General features: G+C 36.4%; 1 protein-coding gene across 4 annotated transcripts in view; it reads right to left on the reverse strand.

Annotated features, from left to right (window-relative positions):
- Window positions 1-2,893: 2,893 nt before the first annotated feature.
- Window positions 2,894-24,879, reverse strand: part of abi1a (abl-interactor 1a) — an 82,662-nt gene continuing 60,676 nt past the window's right edge. Inside the window, exons 6-11 of one of the 4 annotated variants that reach the window (XM_056451069.1) lie at window positions 19,499-19,599; window positions 17,075-17,176; window positions 11,870-12,064; window positions 8,025-8,111; window positions 4,532-4,720; window positions 2,894-3,352 (exon numbers count right to left, since the gene is read on the reverse strand). In XM_056451069.1, coding sequence (XP_056307044.1) covers window positions 3,177-3,352; window positions 4,532-4,720; window positions 8,025-8,111; window positions 11,870-12,064; window positions 17,075-17,176; window positions 19,499-19,599 — 850 coding nt within the window. In that variant the 3' untranslated portion in view covers window positions 2,894-3,176. The remainder of the gene's footprint in view (window positions 3,353-4,531; window positions 4,721-8,024; window positions 8,112-11,869; window positions 12,065-17,074; window positions 17,177-19,498; window positions 19,600-24,879) is intronic. The other 3 variants (XM_056451070.1, XM_056451072.1, XM_056451073.1) reach the window with 3 other exon arrangements.

A 24,879-nucleotide genomic window follows, 5' to 3' on the forward strand; every position in this document is an offset into this window, starting at 1 on the left:
CAGACTCTTTGGCCTTTTTTTTGACCCACACATCATTTTCATGTACACAAGAATTTGGCAAAAAGTTTGTTTTATTTATTAAATTGTATTTATTAAATCTTTATTATTGATTTAGCAACATTTTAGCTTTGTTAAAGGGATCGTTCAACCGAAAAACTATTTTTTTTTTCATCATTTACACACACACTTCTTCCAAACTAAACAAAAGATATGCTAAAAACCGCCATTGACTGTGACAGCATTTTTTGTTCATGTAAATCGATATTAATAGCTGCTTTTTCATTGTTCATTGTTGTATAAATCATACCTTGAACTCTTTCCCTACTAGCACTGTCTAAACGGGGTCACACACCGAATGCGCAGCTCGGCGACGTGCTGCATCGTGCCCAGCATAAAACTAGCATAAGCCCAGTATTTAGTGCAGGTAGGTGCTGCTTTGCTGTATGCTCAGTGCAGTAGAGACTGTATTGTCATCAATAACGTTACATGTTTAGCACGAAAGTTTGTAATATAAAAACGTAAAAACTGAAATCTAACCTATGAAATGTTCTGCCTTTGTGCTTTGTTTGCTCGTTACTACACCCGTTCACAGCGCTAAAGTCTAGCATCTTCATGTAGTAACACTGTCTTGACCAGTGCGGTTGACGCATGATCAGAGTCCGTATGCAATACCTAGTGTATATATCTTTGGTCCACGGCACCCACAGTGAGCCTCCCAACCCGGCCCGAATTCTAGGCAACGACTAAATCCGCTGCATATTGGAAAAGAAGGCAGCATATTGTGCTCCAAAATCTCTGTGTACTTTTCAGCATTACTGGTGCCATCACAGAAGTGCAAGTTACCTTGTCAGGGGTGATGACACAACTCCAAGAGTTGTAGAAGCTCCAAATCCTTCAGGGACTAAAAAAATGAATAAAAGAATATTGTAATATTCATAAATATTAACTTCTGTTATTGAAATCACAGTAGGCTGTCTAAATGCAGCTCTTCATGAAACAAAAAAGTGAAACAATCAATAAAATTGAAACAAACACACAATTTACATAGAATGATTTATTATAAAAGACTGTACAATTACATTTCAATTAACATTATAAATACAAATTCCGGGCCGAGACGAGCTTCAGCGCAGATACGGAATTCAGTTGGAACACTTCAATATCTCAATATGACGACAAAAAAAAAAAACAAGTTTGAAGGCATTAGCTTTTAAACTCCTGAAATGACTGACAGTGGTCAGACGGTTGAATGGAATCTCTGTAATCGCGTACAGTACGACTGCTAAAACATGTGAATGGAAATTCTTTTAAAAAGGAGGACTTGATGCCAGACCTGAGCTGAGTAACTTAAGCGCTTCAGATCTCAAGCCTGTCATTCTGATGCTCCTCAGTTCATTCTTCACACTGCAGGATTGATCTCTGGACTGTAAAAATGACATCACGGCAGTTACTCGTTACAGACCATGGCATAAGAAAAAACTCATCTAATCCAGCATTGTAATTTTATTTTGGCAGGGCAAAGAAAATAGTAATTGGTAACGGATTACAGACCTTTAGACACTTTACAGCCAACACATTAAAGCTATCTCATGAAAGCCCGTTTCTGCCACAGCATTAAAAAAGAACATTTTTCGCTTAATATTTCGAATTCTTTATATCACGATTTGGAGAAGGCAGATTTTGGCAAAACTCAGAATGTAAACTCGGAATTGTGAGGCGAAAAAAGCTAATATTTTTAAAGTTCATGGGACTATTATGACTTATTTTCCCTAATATTGCGAATTTAAAAAAGTTCGAATTGTGCGATATAATCATAAATTTACAAAAATAAAAGAAAATCGTACAATTTTGACTTTCTCAGAAATGCCATTTTGTGTTTACATCTTGCAGTTGACATTTTCAACGTAGTTCTGCATCATTTTTAAAATATTATTTAAAATTAAAATTATATATAGTTTATATTTAAAAGCAATATGCAAAAACTCAGTTCTGAGGGAAAAAAATTGTGCGACATTGACAATTGCGCGAAAAAAAAAAATTGTGACATCTTTGAACTGATTTTTTTTTTGGAATTGTCTCGGATTCTCAGTTGTCGACAATAGTACGCAACTTTAGCAAATTTGTGAGAAGAAATTTGTACATTTCTGTCTTATAAAAATTTTAATTTGTTAAATTTGCGAAAGTTGCCTGGGAAAATTTGCCAATTTTGCCGAAACTGTAATTTTGGGTCTATATATTTAATATATACTGGGTCTGTATATCGAAAATTTAATTCTGGGTCTATATATATATATATATATATATATATATATATATATATATATATATATATAGACTAAGAATTACATTTTGGGTACAATTCTCTCACATTTTTACAAATTTTATGATCTTTATATATATATATATATATATATATATATATATATATATATATATATATATATATATATATATATATATAAATATATTCTGTGGCGTAAACAAGCTTCCTACCATCTACGAAAGTTCAAATTTGTTCATTGTAGCAAATACTTAATTGTTGTGATATCAACTAAAAAAATATGAACAAAGAGTCGATGGCGAAAACAAATAAAAAAAATGTTCTGTGCTTTGCATTCTTTACCCAAATTAAAAAATCACGACTTTTATATTAACAACAAACTAAAAAAAATAGATCATAAAAATAAGTAATCTACAAATGTCTATATTTAAACCAAAACAAAAATGGAAGTGAACTGTAAATAATACAAAGATGGAAGCAGAATGGAATTTAACGTTTAGGTTACAATACATATTAAAATCGTGTATGCATGCTTTACGTTAAGATTTTGATACACTTTTCTTGAGGGGCAATGACGTGTGATGCTTTAAGATAAAACGCTAACGAATTAAGTTTCTAACATGATCGACTTTTATTTTTTCGCATCCAAAACGAGAAAATCAAATCAACAGTTGACTTTTAGTTGGAAATGTCATAAAAGCAAAAGACAATCATCTACTTTACATGTTCACGCCTTGTATCGACTGCTGATTGACATTCACTAGAACTGCTTTATTTTATATACACACTGACTTCCTCGGAATATTTTGCCCAGATCCCCCCGTCACCGCAAAAAAGTAAAGTTTGGAGATTTTCACCATTTGGTGGAGATCTGATTGTTTGTGTTGGTTTTTCTTCAGTCGGCGTAGTGCATGATGGACTCAACGTAGTTTCCCGGAAAGAGGCCTGTGACGCCGTTACACACCCCCTCGAACCAACCGTCATCGTTCTTCTTGATGATGTAGATTATGGCTCCTTCTATGAAGGACAGTTCATCGTCCTTGTCCTTGGTGTAATCATAGATGGCCACCACTGGACAGAGGAAGATCAGTTGGTGAAGCTCTGAGCCATGCCATCTGATTCTAGTATATTCACTATATAGACACTATTATAGTATACATTATACAGTCTTCGCAGATCTATTGATTGGATTCCAGTAATATAAGACAATATTAGAGTCACAATGACAATACGTTAAAAGACACTCATGTTCAATAAATTAACAAAAAAGTAGTATCACCAGTAATATAACACAATATTAGAGTCAGCAGCAGGCAGTTTAGGAGATTTTGTGATTGTGTGTTTTGGCTGCTGTAGCGCCACCTCAGGTCAATCAATTTTTGTTAAAGCAACCCTCCACTTTTTATGATAAGGCTTATTTTACAAGTCTCCTAGAGGTAAACAGTTGACTTGAACCGTTTTATAATCCACTTCAGATTTCTTGATCTGACGGGGTCACTTTTAGCTTAGCTTAGCATAATGAACTGAATTGGATTAGACCATTAGCAATTTGTTTTCCAAAAAAGTATTATTTTCATATTTAAAGCTCAAATCTTCTGTAGTTGCATGAACTAATCAGTTAAATGGAATTTAAAAATGGTTCAACTCAACTGTTTAACTCTTAAACTTGTAAATTTAGCCTTTTTCCATAAAAGGTTGGTTTGTGGACAGTCATGTCTAAGACAAGGGAGCTCAGTGAGGACTGAATTTGCCAGGGCTATGAATAATTTTAGGCTTGACTGTATATTAAAAAGCGATATTTGTAAAAATATAACAGCTTACAAAACCTAAAACTAAAATACTATTATAATATATATTTATTTTGATAAATAATCTTTGATTGGATATAAGGCTATAGTAATATAAGGCAATATTAGAGTGAGTGTCAGGCTTGAATCCATTCAATTCATTTAGCTGATTTCTTGTTCTGACTAAATGCCTTTTAGCTTAGCTTAGCATAGTGAATTGAATCGGATTAGACCATTAGCATAAAAAAGTGATAATTTTAGGCCGTTTAGGTGTTTGGCCTTGGTGGCATGGTAGACAGGGGTGGGTACTACCATCTGGCAAAGTTTTAAGTCTCTACGCCTTATGGTTTAGTCTGCCTAATCAATTTTAAAGCAAAATAGTGACCTTATCTAACAATTACAACAGGGTTTCAGTGCTAAGCTCTAATGAAGACAATGAGAAACGCTGAAAAGTAATCCTCACCCTTCTCAGCGTAGGACTTGGGTGCCCACTGAGGGTCTCCATCAGCGTAGGGGTCACTGTAGTGCACTATTGCTGCCTCTTCATCTTCATAGTCTGCAGGTGGAGGTGGAGGAGGAGGAGGAGGAGCCTCGTCAAATATGACAATGTCTTCAGGGGGAGGCGGAGGGGGAGGAGTCGGAGTATCTGCAACTGAACATCCAACACAAACATTATCAGCTTCACACACATACATACACACATCCAGCAGATCAACGTGCTCATGCAGACTGGTTAGTGCACATGCAAATCACAGCAACTACGATGAACTAGAGACGATCATAGGTGATGAAGATGCTGGCGGTGTTGCTGGAGAAATGAATGAATACTTACCAGATGTCGGAGGTAATGCATGCAAAAGATGACAATTATGTAAATCTTGGTATACTACAGTACACACACTACACAGAATACACGCTATACAGTCAAACTAGAGATGTTGTGGACGTAGATGGGAAGTAACTCACAACCTTGTTACTTTCGTTTTAATGTGTTTTGTGGAGCGATCTATATTATCTCGTCATAGCGAAATTTGAACTCCTTTTTGATTCAATCGATATAGATTTTTTTGTCATTGCGTGCTGAAGTGCACGTCTTTTTCTGATTACGCACGCAAGTAGGCTTGTTTATTCAGCTTACCATGCGAACGGCAAAATTCAAGAGTTCACACATAGCTGATAATTGATTATAAAGCTAGTTTGGCATGCTGTCCCGGAAGAGAGCCCTGAGCTCTTAAGATTCTCAAGCCCGGGGCTCCCTCCCGTTTGCAAAGCGAGAAGGGAGTTTGAGCTCAGGTAGATCTCGAGAACTCGCCTGCTGTAGTAGCTAATGAACAGATAGTGATTGCTCTTAAGAGATAACTACTTACTAGGAGCATGCCTATGGTGCCGATTTGGATTAGTCAATTAACTTAAGTTGCATGTTTTTGGGCAGTGGGAGGAAACCGGGGAAGCCGGGGGAAACGTGTAAACTGGTAAGGACTAGAACCAGTGACGATCTTGCTGTGGGGCAACAGTGTTAACCACTGGGCCACCGTGCCACCCATCTAGAAAAGGAGGAGGAGGAGTGGTGGAAGGGGGGATTCTTCAAAACGAAGATGGCTGTGATATGGAACTTAGGGTATTTATAGTGACTTAGGAATCGTCTGATTGGTGAATCATAAATTGGATAATGCAGGACCAGCCGCAAGCAATCATAAGCATGTGATCCTCTCGAAATTAGTTTATAAAGAAACTTCACATGGCGAACCTGGATGTGACAGAATCAGTGATGAAGGCTAAACGTGACTGATGTGATGTTTATACTGGTTAATAAGATCAATCGGATCACAGATAAAGACACATTTCTGTTCAAATCTGGCATTGAAATGGAGTTCAAGTCTTTTGTCCACTTCCGACCATTGTGTACTGTACTTTTCTGAGCTTTCAATACTACGAAAAAAAACCAACTAACAATCATGTGCAACTTTTGTACAGTTAGGGCGTACTAACACCATGTACAGTTGCCATGTACCATGCTGAAGCACGCTTGTCCCCCCTCCAGTCTCCCCCGACTGCCCGCACTCACATTGCATCAGAGCCTGTGCACGCTTACGTCATCGATGATGCGCTGTTTAGTAAGCGCTCTCGCTCAGCACAGTGGTCCTTGCTTTAGTTATATCGTTTTAGTCGTTTGATATGCAGTGACACGCAGTCAAATATTTCACCAAACAGATCAGCCACTTTTGACGCTTAGAAATTATTATAAAGTCCTCGTGCTGCAGGAATTAGGTGGTTTGCTGAAGGTGCAGTGAGGGGTTTGCGTCTTCAATAATCTACGACAGTTTGCGTTCATTGAAAAGTAAGAATGATTAATAAATCCATATGAAACAGTCTCCTAAAAGTCACGTCTCGTTTTCAGTTTCGGGCTCAGGCGCACTTTGCACTCACACTGCAAGCGTACCGCGTACTGAGCCCAAGTGAACTGCGCTCTGGCACACCTCTTCCAACCAATTGAACCGCACCTGAACCTGATTCGGAGCACTCACACTTCTCAAACGACCTGGGGAACGCCCCTGGGCACAGTTCGGATAGCATAGTTTGAAGCCGCCTCTCCACACAGTTATTGAGATTTTTAAAATGGACTTAACTTTTATGTTCAATCCACTTAAATTTGTAAAGACTAATAAGTTAACTTAATTCCTTCAGGTTATCCCAACACAAATCAGTTGTGTGGAACCCAGCTTTTTTTTAGTGTAAAAGTCAGAGCGCCACAGAACACAAAACAGATCTCAGATCAGTTGGTCCAGATCAGATCAGATTCCAATCGTATATATGAATAATCGGATTTAAGCACACAAGGAAATCTATAAGACACTGAATATGCCCTAGATTAAATCCCAATAATGTAGAACTAAAACACAACAATGAGTGCCTTTCAAGTACAAAACGCTAAAATCTTCCCCCAAAGTGCCTAGTTAGCCTCTTTTAGCTGACATAAAATCTAACAATGGAGGAAAGGACATTTCAAGAGGCCCAATTATGCTGTGTTTTTAAGATGTAAAATAAGTCTCTGATGTCCATAGAGTGTATATGTGAAATTTAAGCTCAAAATACCACACAAATAATGTTTTATAAACCTTTGAAGCTGCCCCTTTTAAACTTTGAGCCTAACTGTGCCATTTTGGTGACTATCGCTTTAAATTCAAATGAGCTTGGGCTATTCTCAAAAGAGGGCGGAGCTACAAATGCCTATGTGTCAGCAATGTGGCAGACTCAAAAGCAAAACTGATGTTCTATGCTAATGAGAGAGAGAGAGAGATTGTTACTAATGGGCGGGGCTTTTCCACTCTAAAGATACGTACAATTTGTAAATACTAAGTTCGCTTAATTCCTTCATGTTATCCAAACACAAATCAGTGGTGTGGAAGCCAGCGTTTTATACAGTGTAAAAGTCAGAGCACCACAGAACACAAAACAGATCTCAGATCAGTTGGTTTAGATCAGATTCCAATCGTATATATGAATAATCGGATTTAAGCACACAAGGAAATCTATAAGACACCGAATATGCCCTAGATTAAATCCTAATAATGTAGAACTAAAACACAACAACGAGTGCCTTTCAAGTACAAAACGCTGAAATCTTGCCCCAAAGAGCCTAGTAAGCCTCTTTTAGCTTACATAAAGCAATGCACACTTATGTAAATGTGTGACACACTTTCTGCTTTCAGAAACCTCCGGCTTTAGGCGCTGCGAGCGGCTTTATTTGGATCTGCTCTACTGTATTGTTTGAGAAGGAACAATGAAACAAGTGTGACCTCGATGACCTGCAGAATGAACGAACACAAACACACGGCTCGGGATGGAGATGAAGACGGCATGCGCTAAACTTCTAGCACATAAAAACACATGCGAGGGGAGGGGGGGGGGGAGGGGGGGTGTGTGAAACGTTGGAGAAACCTGGCCGTCAGACTTACTGTTCTCCTGAACTCGAGCCACAAAGCCTGTGAGGGGAATCTGTGGTGTGAGCTGAGGCATAGGTGGAGGAGGAGGAGCCATAGACACTGACCACACACACAGAAAAAGAGAGAGAGAGAGCGAAAAGAAGAAACGCAGGAAGAGAAATACATCAGTCCCATATAATAAAGGTGCAGAACGTAATCTTACAGAAGAGATAGACTGCATAAAGACGACATATATAATGTACATACTGTATGTACAGCTGAAGTCAAAATGATTAGACCCCCTGATAATTTCTTAAATATTTCCTAAATGATGTTTAACAGAGCAAGGAAATTTTTCACAATATTTCCTATAATATTTTTTCTTCTGGAGAAAGTCTTATTTGATTTATTTCGGCTAGAATAAATGCAGTTTTTAATTGTTTTTAAATCATTTTCCAATTTTTTCCATATTAAATGGAGTTATTTTAGAAACAGCTTCTATTTCTTGCAGCTGAACAACAGAAAACTGACAATGATCACCTCGGGTACACCGCCCGAGCTTTATTCAGTGTTAAATGCTAACAATGTGAGTTTGAATGCCATTTTACATGACATTTATTGCCATACTACTGAAAGCAGCAGCAGATCAGAGTTCACCTCAGATCTTTAAAATAAAATAAACCATTTGAAAGTGAACTTCAGTGCAAGCCAACACATATCAGTGATTCAGCATGTACATTTAATAATGTTAAAGAGGTTTCATATGTATTCGATTATAAACCTTTCCATTTTGTTGGAGTGCAGTAAGTGCACTATTCTGTGCTTCTAAATGGCTGTATTTACATTTCTGTCGTGTTTTCGTCTCATGCAAACACCCCAATTGCTTATCACTGCAAATCTCGTCATGTAGCGTGTTGTTGGGACACAGGGTTACAATGTAACCTGCACACCTAATGTGTTCCACCTCATGTGGAACTCTAAATCTGCGTCTCATTTCGGAGGCTGCTACTGTCCACCGGAGGTCACATTTCAGTCGCGGACACATACTTTGAGAGGCTTTCTGACTGAAATAATAAAAAGCGTGTTTTTTACCAAGACAACACGCGGTGCTGAAATGTTATTGGCTAAGCTGGCATTAGGCAGGGTAAAAGAACCAAAACAAAGACAGATGTTCCGGCGTGTAACGCACATTTTCAAAGCAAAATATCTGACTTCAGCACTGTTTTTCAGGTGAAACAAGAATGTTCACTTAGCATGTTTCTTAAATATCCGCAAACATATTATGGTATTTTTATGTATTAGAAGAGTCAAAAACGTACATACAGCACCATTATTTTAATAATTTTTTTATTTTTTAAAGACTAGCTTGATTTAAAAATGCTTCAGACAAACCGATCCAGTTTGTTGAAATGACTAAGACCTTTTTCCCAGAATGACGTGCGTTTCATTAACACTCTCTGACTCTCCCGTTCACATCTGATGCCGTCATTCACTATAATGCTCATAGACATCTGACAGTGCCATTTATAATCCCAGCTTTAATGCGAAGATGACAATAAATCTCCATTCATAAACAGGTGGCCACGAGCCCGCGCAAATCCCAGGCTTTTCCGCTCTTAATGACATTACGAACACACACCTGTGGGAAGAGACACACTGGTTCCTTTATCATGCCTAAAAATATCTGCCTTTTACAATGCTTTGGCTAGAGTTTCAGTTTTAGAGGAATCAAGATGTCGAGTAGAATCTACAGACTAGTGTTGTCCTGGTACTGGAATTAGATTTTCAATACGATATCTTATATTGTGTACGATACGATATTGTGGAGAAATGTTGCCACAGCTTTAATTAAAACAACCATTTTTAAATGAATCCGCATGAAATGTAAGTTGCTACATATTTTTATTTCAATAAGAAATGTAGAATATTTCGGTAGAAGATCTGCTATTTCCAAATGAAATTGAATATTTATTGATATGGTAACAGGGTTTTATTTTTGTGCTCCTTTCATCTTTCACTTGCAGCAAACTACTGGTTAGAGGGGCGTGGCTTAGCTTATTTCACCCAATCCATCAAATTGGCATCATCAGAGAAGGACTAGAAAGGAAAAAAAAAACTAAGAAATACTTCAAGTCGTACCTCGACCATTTACTTTCACTTTAGATTGTCTTAAATTATGGGTATTGTGTCTTAATGATGGGTATTTTGACGTAATTTGCGATAGCTATTTAAACGATCCACTGTAACGCAAGAACATGAACAGAAGAAAATATTGCCACAGCTTTAATTCTAAATAAAATCTTTAGGTATGTCTTGGATCTGCATGAAACGTAAGTGGCTACAGACTTTATTTCAATAAGAAATGTGGAATATTTCAGTTGAAGGGCCACTATTTCCAAATGAAATAAATGATATTTATTGAGATGGGGGTGTGATTTGTTTTTGTGCGCCTCCTTTAATCTTTCACTTGCAGCAAACTACCAGTTAAAGGGGCGTGGCTTAGCTTATTTCACCCAATCCATCAAACTAACATCATCAGAGATGGACTGGAAAGGTAAAAACACACAAACTAAGAAATACTTTAAGAAAGTTTTGCATCAACAATTTACTTTCTCTTTAGATTGTCTTAAATTGTGTCTTAATGAGGGTTATTTTGACGTTATTTGCGGAAGCTAGTTAAACGATCCACTGAAACGCAAGAACTTAAAATAAACATAACCACAGTTTTCATCAAAATTAAAATATTTATGTATGTTTTATGTAATGTAATGTTATGTAAGTTGCTACAGACGTTATTTCAATAATAAATGTGGAATACTTTAGTTGGAGTTACTCATTTCCAACTGAAATGAATGATATTTATTGAGATGGGGTGGGGTTTTATTTTTGTGCTCCTCCTTTAATTTTTCACTTGCAGCAAACTACTGGTCAGAGGGGCGTGTCTTATCATATTTTTGGCCCAATCCGTCAAACTGACGTCATACAAAAACTAAGTAAGAATACTTTAAGAAAGTTGTGCCTTGACCATTTGCTTTCACTTTAAATTGTCTTAAATTGTGTTCTAATAATGGGTATTTTGATGTTATTTGCGATAGCTAGTTAAATGGTCCACTAAAACGCAAAAACATAAGAAAATTCAGCATTTGCGCACTAAGAAAGAGACACAAACAACATTCGAGAACTGAATGTTTGGTCTACTAAACTAAAACCAATATGATCTCAGTTCGCAACTTCTTAATTTAGTGGTTAATTTGTTTTTATTTGTACGACCTTATTCGAACATTTTAGTACAATTTGCTTATTCTTCAATGAGGGGTAGGGTTAGGGGTGGAGTTTGAGTTTTTTGATAAATAGTAAGCTGATCCAGTGAAACCCAAGAATATAAAAAGAAAATTCAGCATTTGCGCACTAAGAAAGATACACAAACAACACCCGAGAACTGAATTCTTGATCTTTAAACTGAAACCAATGAGATCTCACGACAATTCATAACTGCTTGATTAATGACCAATTCGTTTTTAGTTGTGCGATCTTATTCGTACAGTTTAGTACGATTTGCTCATCTGCCAATGAGGGGTAGGGTTAGGGGTGGGATTTCAGGGCATGGATCCTAAAAAAAAAACGTACGTTTTCATACAAATTAAGTCGCATGAATTTGTACGAATTAGCCACTTTTCAGACGATACCTAAAATAGTTACGTTTTCTCTTGAGATCGGGCTAACTGAAACCTAACTGAGTTTGCAGCATCAACTGTGAACTGAGCTGCTAAGAAAACACACCAGAATATAAGTACTTTTGACAACACTAAAAGTATCCAATACTATATATTTTGACCATGATCATATTGTACGTTTGTTCAGTGTTCTCCGTGTCTTACTTGCGGGCGTTCCGCCGTTAATGTGCGGCTGCTGCAAGGAGAACTGTGAGGAGACGGACGGCGCTCGCCGATATGTGCCCGTGGCAGAGACCATGGAGACGGACGAGTTGCTGGAGTTGTGTCGGGAGACCTGTCGGGATATCGTGCCGAACTGCGACATGGGAATCGGGCCGAGACCTGGCCCAGCAGCAACGGCTGATAGTGACCAGAGGGGACGGTGCAGAGAGACGAGAAAAAAACCAGGAGAGGAAAGTTAATGATAGACACACCAGGCAAGCAAAGAAAGCTTTCAAAACGGTAAGTAAAAACAGACTGATAACAATAGATAGAAGATACAGATAGAAGATAGTAATAATAGATAGAAGAGTGAATTTAATGAAACACGTCCAGCGCAATTCTAAATACAGATTTATTCAATATTTATACAGATTTGATACAGGTTGTATTTAATTATTTTTATTTAATTCACTTATGTTTTGCATAATTAATTTTGTAATATGCAATTTATTGCTAAATTTATAATTAATACCTTTATATTTTGTACTTTAACTAAAACATTCAAGCTTAAGGCAAAAACAAACCCGTCAATTTCATTTTGATTGTATTTATTATGACTATTGCTATGATTATAATTGTTATTTATGCAATTGTTTTTCATAATGGCATTATTTCCACATTGAAAAAGAGATTTCCTTCCAAATATGTGCTGTGAGGCAAACTTCAATATTGCTAAACCTTTATATAAATTAATATATACCTTAAATTAAAAAATAAATTAAACTAATTAATGTAGCAGTTTTTACTTATACACAGTAAAGAATGTTGTACCTTATTACAGTATCAAGTATCTAATGAGAATATTTAAGAATAATGCTAAAAAAATAAAATAAAAGTTAAATGAATTGGCATAGTTTTATATTATATTATATGTTACTTTATTTTCTCATATTATATTAATTTATATTATATTTCAGCTTTATATTATATTATATTTAATTTTCGCTTATTATATTATATTATATTATATTATATTATATTATATTATATTATATTATATTATATTATATTATATTATATTATAGCCATTATATAATATTTTATTTTAATTTCTCTTATTATATTATATTATATTATATTATATTATATTATATTATATTATATTATATTATATTTTAGCCATTATATTTTAGTCATTATATTTTAGCTATTATATTATATTTAATTTTCTCTTATTATATTATATTATATTATATTATATTATATTATATTATATTATATTATATTATATTATATTATATTATATTATATTATATTTTAGCCATTATATTATATTATATTTTATTTAATTTTCTCTTATTATATTATATTATATTATATTATATTATATTATATTATATTATATTATATTATATTATATTATATTATATTATATTATATTATATTATATTATATTATATTATCGATTTAAGACTTAAACATAACCTGGACATGCTTCACCACACTCCCAAAGAAAACATCAGAAAAGTACGAAAAAAAGCACAGGAATTTACTTTCATTACAACCACAATAGCAATATAATCATATAAAAGTACCTGCAATAAAGTTAGAAAAAGTTAGAAAAGACCCTGAGAAATGACAGCATGTTTTTGGGGGTGTTTATGTGCGCTAAGCTTGTAATATAGCCCTGTGTGTGTTTACACTGCCAGGGCAGATGGGATTTCCTCCATAGGGACGTTTCCTGTTGACAGTGGGAGATAACCGGGAAACCCTAGAGAGACCCTGATAGTGATGTCCGGAATCAAGAGAACGACAAACATTATGGACAAACATCACTGTGGCACTGGTGACATCCAATATAAACACAATTCAAACAACTGGGTCCTGATGGAGCCACTGGAAAATCTCTGTTCTAATAGTGTAATAGGTTTACATTTTACATACATAGATGGTTTTATTAGACTAAGATATAAAGCACACAGTTAATGGCTTATATTTGAGATAAACAATGACAAGTTAATTCAATTTGAAAGCCAGATGTTGCGTAATACATCACATCCAATCAACTGGCGGCACAATTCTGGAAGCATGCAAATCAGAAAGAAAGCAATCTTTCATAGAACCAGCAGTAAGGAAGTCTCTGACACTCACTGAAAACACAATGCTAGATTTTTTTGAGGATGGTTGCTAATGTGTTGCTATGCAGTTTCTATGACATTTTGGTCTCTACATGCAGCTGTAGTTCCAGCATGCAAAAGTGTAGTCATAATAAAGGCGCAGTATGTAAAAACACCACTGGAGGGCGCATATTCATTACAAACAAAGGCGTATTTTGATGATGCAGTGACCAAGTGTGGAATCATTGGAATCTTAATTACATCCTATAGAAATCATGTTCAAAGATGAGCTGATGTATTCAACACTTATTATCATGGTAGTATGAAGCAGACCAAGGCTGAGAGCGAAACCAGATTGCGAAAACAACGTGGCAGGAAAGCAGCAGAGCCTTTATTACACCACAGCAGACCACTTCTTCTTTCATTGATTGATCATTCTAATTAGATTTTAGGGTTCTGTCATAATGCAGCTATGTGCGGTCTAATAAAACACACAACAAATTCAAGCATTTATGAGGGTTTTCTGTTTTCAATCAAACTGAACAGGAAAACAAGGGCGTCATTAACATGGCGACACAAGAATCAATCTGTGTCACTAGTTAAAATAGCTTATTTGATTTGGGATAATGACTTAAGTCAGCAAAATATCCAACACTATTTTAATGAAAACTCTTCACATATTGTTCCTTTAAAGAAACTTCTGTGACATTAGGTTGGTTCGTTGACCATTCTCTAAAAACCAAGCAGCTTTTTATTGCTGTGACAAATTTGCATGTTCAAGAATTCAACTTGAAACTAATGAATAACCCACTTGGTCCCACTTATGTGTTTTTCCTTTAGAGATGACTGCATTTCGCCGTAAGAATTTTGGCTTGAAAGTGATTGCACCTTTTGGCCTGTTCACATCAAAAACATTAAAGGGATCGCAATTTTATTACACTGAGCTGGAATCCTCATTACCTTTAGGAATAACAAAATCCTTTGTGGTATAGACTCAACAACCCCAAAAATATATCAAATAGACTTTCATATTGACAATCAGTGTTGGGGAAAGTTACTCTTGAAAGTAACGGATTACAAAATTGAGTTACTTCCCAAAAAAAGTAACTAGTTGAGTTACTAAGACCCTGTTTACACTGTCAGGTCTTGATGCCCAATTCCGATTTGTTGCCTATATCTGATTTTTTGCCTGTCCTTTTGCACATTCTTTTAATTGTGACCCATATCTGATTCATGTGTTTACACTTGCCATACAATTTACGATGTTGCATATGCGTAAAGGCGGGTTCTAGCATCTGCACCACAGTAGCCACGACGGAAGAAATTGTTTAGCTCTGGGAAATATACGAAGATCACTCAGCTTTAAAATGATGTGGAGGCGGAGGAGGGCAGAATGGTCTGTCATCGCAGCTTGCGCCTATGGTTTATATATGGTGTCCTCCACCATTCAGAGGAATTTGTGGGTACAAGAGAGATGTCAAGTCTGGTGGGAGCAAATTGTGGCGACTGACCACTTTCCTTCTCCGTGTTTCCTCTGTTGTTGTTGTTTACCGTGTCGGTGTCTCCACACACCACGGTGTCTACCATATTGTTGCAAGTTTAATGACGTACAAAACGGAATGCCTCAATAAATCTGATCTGCCTGTTTACATGATAGACGCATCGTCACATATCCGATTTGGATCTGATTTATTTCCACATATGGAGGCCTGAAATCTCAATATCCAAATGCGTGTGTTATTTATGTGTTCACACAGTCATAGAACAGATCCGATCTGTCACATAGGAGCAAAAAAATCGGAATTGGGTCACATTTAACTGGCAGTGTAAACGGCGCCTTAGTTACTTTTTATGGTAAGTAGTGTGTTACGTTACTTTTGAGTTACTTTTACGTCACTTTTCCTTAACTTTGTTGAGACTTGATCTCTTTCAGAACTTGTAGGGATTTTTCTTAAATAGAAGAGCTCTGCAATTAACAAAGCACTGTATAACCTTAATTTACTTTTAAAAAATTATAAATGTAGGATAATGTATAGTTGACATTTTAAAGCAATATGTTTGGTACTCAAGTCTTATTAGTTACGTAAAATCACTGTCCATTGAGACGGTCCCCTTTTCCTTTTCCATTTTCTTTGATGTGTAATGAACACATTCTGTCATTAAGTGCATGATTCAAAGTGACTATGTTCATTTTAACTCAGCAATTAATTTTTAAAAGTGAATTATTTAAAATAAAAAGTAACTTTCATTACATTTTTAGAAAAGTAACTGAAATTTTGTTACTTAATTTAAGCAAGGAATTACCGCCACTGAGACTGCAGCTCTGCACAAGACGTTTGGCCAGGGGAGAAATTAAAATGGTCGTGCCCAACTGAGCCTGGTTTCTCTTCACCTGGTTTCAAAGGTTTTTTTCTTCACTTCCGCCATTTAGTGAAGTTTTTTTTTCCCTCTCCGCTGTCGCCACTGGCTTGCATGGTTCAGGATCTGTAGAGCTGCGCATCGTTGGATTTGCTCTTCAGTGTTTGGACTCTCAGTAGTGATTATTAAACCACACTGAACTGAGCTCAACTGAACTGAACTTAAACACTACAAACTGAACTACACTGTTCCAATTTACTATGACCTTTTATGTGAAGCTGCTTTGACACAATCTACATTGTAAAAGCGCTATATAAATAAAGGTGAATTGAGTTTACCTAATACATAGAAAAGTAATATTGTTACGTAAGCTGCATTGCTTGTAACGTGTTACCAGACATCACAGTGCTATTCCTTTTCATCGTAAAATGTGGTGTAAACTTCTAAAGCTATTGAAACATTACAAAACAATGATAATCCTTAACATGAACAGGATTTATGACTCAATATGCTCGGCCCTTATCATACACCCCTAATAACCACTCATTAATAAATTAATGAACCTTTATGTTCTCAGGTAGTTCAGAGACTTCCTCAAAGTGAACTGATTTAAACTGAAGCACAAGCCACCACCATTTAAAGAAGTGATCTGCTTTGAAGCCCAGCAGACGAACATGTTGGCAGTGGGACGATAACGCTGGTTTTGGCGGAGAGGATCGGGGGAGGGGCTCACCTATAGCAGCGGTTGGCATTGGTGGGCCCAGGCCCGGGAGAGGGGGTGGAGGAGGAGGGGCTGGGGGAGGAGCTCCAGGGGGAGGAGCCCATGAGGGTGTGGCTGCAAGTCAGAACCGTCATATAAGAGAAAACACACCTTGAAGGTCTTTCATTCAATAACATGGCATAAGTATGTTCCCAAAACCAAGAGAGCTACCTTACCATCTATATAAGCAGTTACCTTTGAAGTCAGCATCCTAACCCTCTTGTATCCTCATACAGTATGTGAAAGATGCTGAAATGGGCTGCAACTTGTTATTGTACAGCAGAAGTTTCATGCTAATGTAGTAGCAGTATTCTTCATTTTCTGACATGTTCTAAACCATAGGTCTCAAACTTGATTCCTGGAGGGCCGCAGCTCTGCACAGTTTTGCTCCAACTCTAATCAAACACAGCTGATGCAACCAATCAAGGTGTTCAAGATTACTAGAGACCATTAAGCAGGTTCCAGCTGGTTGGAGCTAAATTATGCAGAGCTGCGGCCCTCCAAGAATTGAGTTTGAGACCATTGTTCTAAACAGACTAATTTGAATGAATTTACTATAGTAAACTCATTGTAAAAGATTTGAATAAGACGACTTGATTTAGGAAAGGCCTTTATGAAATTTTGGGGGTCTTATGTTGTGTTCACACCAAACGCGGCAAGCATGGAAAATCGTGCTATTTGTGCGTAAATAGACGCGTGAACATTGAGTTTACTCGCTTCATTCGCACGTTAAATCCGATTCATTCGCACATCAAATTTACTTCACAACGGACGCGCATTCGTGTGATGGGTAGGGCTTCTGTCTGCGGTGACATAAGCTTTGTTGCTAATTGGCTAACATGGATTTTATTGAGAGAATAGCTGTGTTTATGTGCTTTATAAAGGCTGATAAACAGCATCGATTCGTTTGGAGACGTATCTAATCCACTAGATCCTTTCAGAGGTGCACTCAGCTCTGTAAGTTCATAAACTCCTCCAGAAACTATACCTAGGATGATGGAAGCTTTCAGCGGTGCTTCCGACTGAGCTGAGCCCAGTTTGATGAACTGTTGTTGGTGTCGGTAGGAGGATTTTCCCCCACCAACAACAGGCGCTACGTCGTAATCACTCCCCCACAAGAGCAAGCTCCTGATTGGTTAACACGGCACAAATGTCTGCTGAAGTTTAGATTTTCCAACTCGAGCGATTAACGCTAAACATGAACGCATCAATCGTGCAAAATGCTCAACTGGTGCTGCGCCATTCGCGCCGCCTTATTCGCACTTATCACGCCGCAGGATGTCTATTCGCGTCTAGTCATTGGCTTAACATGTAAATATTCGCGTCTTGTCATTGGCTTAACATGTAAATCACTCACGCTTGACGCTTCTTTAGTGTCTGGTGTGAACCAGAAAAAAAGATTCAAACTGGGCGGCACGGTGGCTCAGTAAGTATTGCTGTCGCTAGTTCGAGTCTCGGCTGGGTCAGTTGGCATTTCTGTATGGAGTTTGCATGTTCTCACCATGTTTGCGTGGGATTCCTCCAGGTGCTCCGGTTTCCCCCACATTTCCAGTCCAAACACACGCGCTATAGGTGAACTGAATGAACTAAATTGGCCGTAGTGCATGAGTGCATGTGTGAATAAGTGTGTTTGGGTGTTTCCCAGAAATGGGTTGCAGCTGGAAGGGCGTAAAACATATGCCGGATTGTTAGTGGTTCATCCTGCCATGGCGACCTCTGAAGTAGAGACTAAGCTGAAGGAAAATGAAAGAATGAATGATTCAAACTGGTTCTGAATATGGGATAGTTGAGTAAATGGTGATTAATGGTCATTTTTAGCTGAACCATCCCTTTAAGGTGCCTTAAAATGCCTAGGTAGGTAGCTCACTAGGTCTTGGAAGCCTTCATCCAAACCAGGAAGAAAAACTTAGTGGAAAAACCTTCAAATTTCATTTTACAAACACAGAAAAAGGTTGATAAAGGACAGAGGTGTGGGATACAAAACTCCTGTAAATAACATCAATCCAGGACAAGGAAATCAGTGTTGCTGATGCAGTGTTGCTATGGTGACAGTAAGGATTCAGAAAGGAGGTAATGTTTCTCCTCTTGTCTCCAGCAGGTATTTTAGAGGAGAACATGACAGCGGCCTCTTTTTGATATAAATTTATCCATTCTCCTCAGGTGGTGGACCACCCTTAAGAGTTCCCCGCTTCCATTTTCTTTCCACCTGTCCTTGTGCTGTATGATGGCCTACTTTCACAAACCTTGAGCTGGAAAAATCAGGCCATGATAGCTGCAGTACAACTAAACCTGCTCCACTTCTCACTCTGGAGAACAGGATATACCCACATGTGTGGAGTGTGGGAACCTGTTGGACTGGGCTTTTTGCAGCTGCTGTATTTTTGGGCTGCAGCTCACCTGGGATTGAGTTGGGAATGGAGGGAGTGGGCACAGCGATGGGAATGCCGATGCTGCTGCTGCCGCTGTTCTCTCGACTGCCGCTTCCCCCACTGCTGCCACTAGACAGAGAGAAAGAAAAAGGCAGATACAGGATCGGTTTTTCAGCATATTATCATATATAAATATCACATCATTTCACCAGCTCTATTTGAGCTGCACTAACTATAACAACGCCCTGCACTCAACAGCCACTTTGAATATATGTATATATATATATATATATATATATATATATATATATATATATATATATATATATATATATATATATATATATATATATATATATATATATGTATATATATATATATATATATATATATATATATACATACATATATATATATATATATATATATATATATATATACATATATATACATATACATATATATATATATATATATATATAATTATTATTATTATTAATATTATTAAATCAGTGTGTGGTTGTGAAGTGTCTGCACAATTTTCCACAATATATTAACATGACTATATAACAATAATAATATAATAATAACAATAATAATAATTAATTGATTGAAACAGTATAAATATTTATAACTATTTTAAACCGATTTTAATCCATTTGGCATACGTTACAAGTACGCCTCTGAAACACACTCAGCCTCCCTTTGCCATTTTATCATTGCAAGTTTGAGAATACTAAGGGCTTCTCCAAAATAACAAAAACACTGAATTATGAGCCCTCAATGTACTATGCGCTTTACTCTGAGGAAAAAAAAACACAACACAAACTGATCTCTTTAGTTACCTTCATAACTGCATTATTTCAAAACCTCATTTAATTGTCCAAAATCAACAGAATTACATGAGCACCTACTATCTGAAACATACATTATTACCTTTAGTATTATCTGTACTGTTCCAAATACTACTAACAACAGTAACCAATTGACTGGAAGCTGCATGTAGTGTTCAGTATCAAGCTAGTATTGGATCCTGAATCCACATGGTAGTGACCTAGATACACACTTGGCTTTGAGACACATCGTACAACGTCATCCATACATCGCTGTGCGTACTTTAAACGCAGATCAATTCATGGATTATTCAACACTGTGGAGCTGAGGCTCACAGCATCAGTTTTACACCACCCCCACATGGACAGAGCTTCAGAAATCAGCCGTTCTCTGTGGATCTGCATGGACCCACACACACACAAATCTAAGCAGCAGGGGGCCCATAATGCACTGCAAGACATCTCATTATATTGGCCTCTTTTTTGCTTCATTGTCTGAACTCTGATATCAAGTTAATGATGTATTTTTTTTGTGCAAAACTTCATCTTTAAAGTGAACTAGGAAAGACTATAGTTTAAACTATTGAGAATTTTCAGCTTTATGGACGTGACATTTGCAGTAAAATTCACAGGGAATGTATAGGTTTAACAGTATACTGAAACATCCGTTTATGTTTTCTAAAAACAACTAACCACTTCGCTATTTTTGTTCATTTATTCGTTTGCTGGAAATTAGAACTGAATTTAGAAATAGTTTTGAAACTAATCTTTGCGCTTAACAAACGAAATTCAATATGAAGGCTAATGGATCTGTTCAGTGGAGTGTGTACAGCGTCATTTCCTTATCCACAAATGTAAAGGAGTAAAGTAAAGAGAAAAGTAAAGTAAAGAGAAAGTAAAGAGGCCGAATAGAGGAGGCTCATTCTTTATCCTTGCACAGACGGTCTTTTTAACTGTTTTCTCGCTAGTGAAGTGTTCAGTTTGTCTACAAAAAAGTAATTCTAGAAAGTCCGCCATGTATATAGCAAATATAGCAAATGTAAAAATAGCAAATGGGCCATGGCACGATACAACTGACTCTTAAAGGGATTAAGAGATGAGACTCTGATTGGTTTAATAATATTGTTTTGTTATATCAAAACACACTCATAACTCATTAAGAGAATAAGCACAACCCTGTTAGACCATGCGCCGGGGCGTAGAGCGTATTTTTCCGTCCTTAAAAAAGCAAAAGTGGATTCGGACACGCCCTTAATGCTTTTGTGCCCTGCGCTTTGGACTTTGAGCCTAGATCGTTCAAATACAGCCCATAGTCTTTGACGGAATTCACTTCATCACAACATACAACAAGGGAACAATGCCAAAACGTAAAGCCTCATCTTCTAATTGTACATATGTATACTTTTCAACACAGTTATGCTAATATTTTAAACTTGAATGTAGGCAAAGCAAATTGGCAAAGCAAATTTAGTGTTCTCTATTCTCTGTGACAATAAATTTTGTGGTAGACTATAAGCTTTGAAAAGTAACTTGCATATCTTAAATAAATTGCTAATTCTCAGCTACTCATTCTCACCAGATTTCTAGATCAGTAAATTGACCCTTTGAAAAATGGTCGTTTCTCAATCTGCATTATGCATTGAGTGAGTTCAGATGAAGGCAGCATGAAAAGAGCTGAATCAGCAGAATTGAACACTTCTGGAGAGCAGATAATGGCTCAGGTGGAGACGTGGGTCATTCTTCATCGTAATCACATATAAGAAGTGCATATACAAACCGCTGATGCTGCTAAAGTCTGATAAACACTGTCGGCTACATGCTAGTGTTCAAGAGTGTTCAAAGATTATTCACAAAGTTGCATTTTAAGTAGAATGAACCTGCTATCTGAGGCTGTTTTTTTCATACAATTATAATAAGTGATTACAAAGCATTATAAAGCAATTATTTCACTCAGAAGTTGAGTCAGTTAAGGATTTCAATATAAATCAGATTTGTTTCCTTTTATTTATCTGTACTTTGTGTTAATAGCTTGATTCATTTTAGAATCAAAAGGTTTGTATAATTAATAGAAATCATAAAACTTGAATAATTGAAGAAGAAAAATTACTGAGCACTGCAGGTTGCGTTTGAATAGCCCTCTGTATGAATAGCCCTTAAGAGATACAGTGCCCTCCTCTAAAATCAGCACCCCTGGTAAACATGAACAAAAAATGCTGTGAAAAACATGTTTTTTTCTGTTGTCCTTTTGCTCAATATATATACAGTGGTGTGAAAAAGAATTTCTCTCTTACTGATTTCTTCTTTTTTTTTTGCTTGTTTGTTTGTCACACTTTAATGTTTCTGATCACTAAACAAATTTAAATATTAATCAATAATAACACAAGTAAACCCATCATGCTGTTTTAAATGAGGGTTTTATTATTAAGGGAAAACTAAACCAAAAACTACATATCCCTGTGTGAAAAAGTGTTTGTCCCCCTGTTAAAACATAACCTAACTCTGGTTTATCACACCTGACTTCAATTTCTCTAGCCACACCCAGGCCTGATTATTGCCACACCTGTTTGCAATTAAAAAATCACTAGAATAGGACCTGCCAGTCGGCGCAATAGCCTAGTGGTTAGCGCGTGACATATGGTGCAGTAGCACGTCAGGGCATCGCGAGTTCGAATCCCGGCTCGACGACATTTCCCTACCCTATCCCCCTCTCTCTCTCTCCAACTTCGCTTCCTATCTAATAAAGGCAAAATAGCCAAAAATAAATCTTTAAAAAAAAAAAAAAGAATAGGACCTGCCTGACAAATTGAAGTAGACCAAAAGATCCTCAAAAAGCTATGTGAGCACGCAGAGATCCAAAAAAAAAAAAATAAATAAAAATCGAAACAAATAAGAAAGAAAATAATTCAGATCTAGAGATCACAAAGACCCCACAATAATCGCCAAAGAACTGTAAGTCATTAGTGTTCATGACTTCACCATAAGATAGAGACTGGGCTAAAATGGTTTGCATGGCAGAGTTCCAAGACAAACAAACAAACTAATTAATTAATTAATGTGTGTGTGAAAATTTCCACAAAATTGATGCCCTTCTGATTTCATATGAACAAAAAAAATTTGCTCCTATTTTTCTCATTGTTTTGTTCTGAATGTTGAAACAGAACATTGATATAAATATGATATGAAATATGGTACATTATGAGGTAAAACACACAGGTCAAACTCAATCATTCACCACAATGAGTAAGACCAAACACATGACTGTGAGTTGTGGTTTTTGAAAAGGAAAAGGTTTTTGAGCTGAACAAAATGGGAAGCAGTCACATGAAAACAACAAAAACACTGAAATTCACCCTGGTGATGATTAAGGACTTTCAGTGAACTGGAAGTGCTGTGAATCAGCCTGGAATTGAACATGCGTCTATCTGTCAGGATGATGGTTTGAGTGGCCAAAAAAAAAAAAAAAAATCTCCAAGAAAGACAGCTGAAGAATTACAGCAGTTATGTAGGTTTTGGTTTGAGAAAGTCTCCAAAACTACAAAACAATATCAAAAGGTTCAAATCCAAATGAACCAGAAGTTGCTAAGACTTTTATTTTAGTATGTTGATGTACTTCCATCTAAAACCGAATATTGAGAACAAGCAGGGCTTTCTTTTTGTGCATCATTGCCTCACTTATTGTTTACACTTAAACAATAAAGTAATTTTTGTATAATTTGATACTTCAATATGTTAATTCATTCCAATTAACCAAACCAATTTTATAAAATAATTGATGCTTAATTGTGTTAAATGTGAAAGAAATTCCAGCGTTAAATAAAAATAAGTGTTAAATAAACTAACTAACTAACCAACTAATCAACAAACCAAGTAACAAACTAACTAACCAATTAATTAACTAATGAACTAACTAACCAACCAACCAAGTAACTAACCAACTAGCTAGCTAGCTAGCCAACTAACTAACCAACCAACCAACTAATCAAGTAACTAACCAACTAACTAATCAACTAACTAACTAACCAACAAACTAACTAACCAACTAACTAATCAACTTATCAACTACCTAAACAACAATTCAACTAACTAACTAACTAACTAACTAACTAACTAACTAACTAACCAATAAATTAACTAATCAACTAACTAACCAACCAATCAACAAAGTAACTAACCAACTAACTAGCTAGCTAGCGAACTAACTAACCAACCTTCCAACCTATCAACCAACTAACTAATCAACTAAAGTAACTAACTAATTAACTAACAAACTAACCAACCGACCAATCAACCGACCAATCAACTAACCAACCAACCAACTAACTAACTAACTAACTAACTAACTAACTAACTAACTAACTAACTAACTAACTAACTAACTAACTAACTAACTAACTAACTAACTAACTAACTAACTAACTGACCAACCGTCCAATTAACTAACAAATTAACTAACTAACTAACTAACTAATGACCTAACTAACTAACTAACTAACCAACCAACCATTTTTCAAATTCAATTCAAAGTCATTTTTTACTGTCTACCTTGCTCATATTTACCAAGGTTGCCAATGTCATT

This window comes from Danio aesculapii, chromosome 24 (genome assembly GCF_903798145.1).
Source record: "Danio aesculapii chromosome 24, fDanAes4.1, whole genome shotgun sequence".
Lineage (NCBI taxonomy): Eukaryota > Metazoa > Chordata > Actinopteri > Cypriniformes > Danionidae > Danio > Danio aesculapii.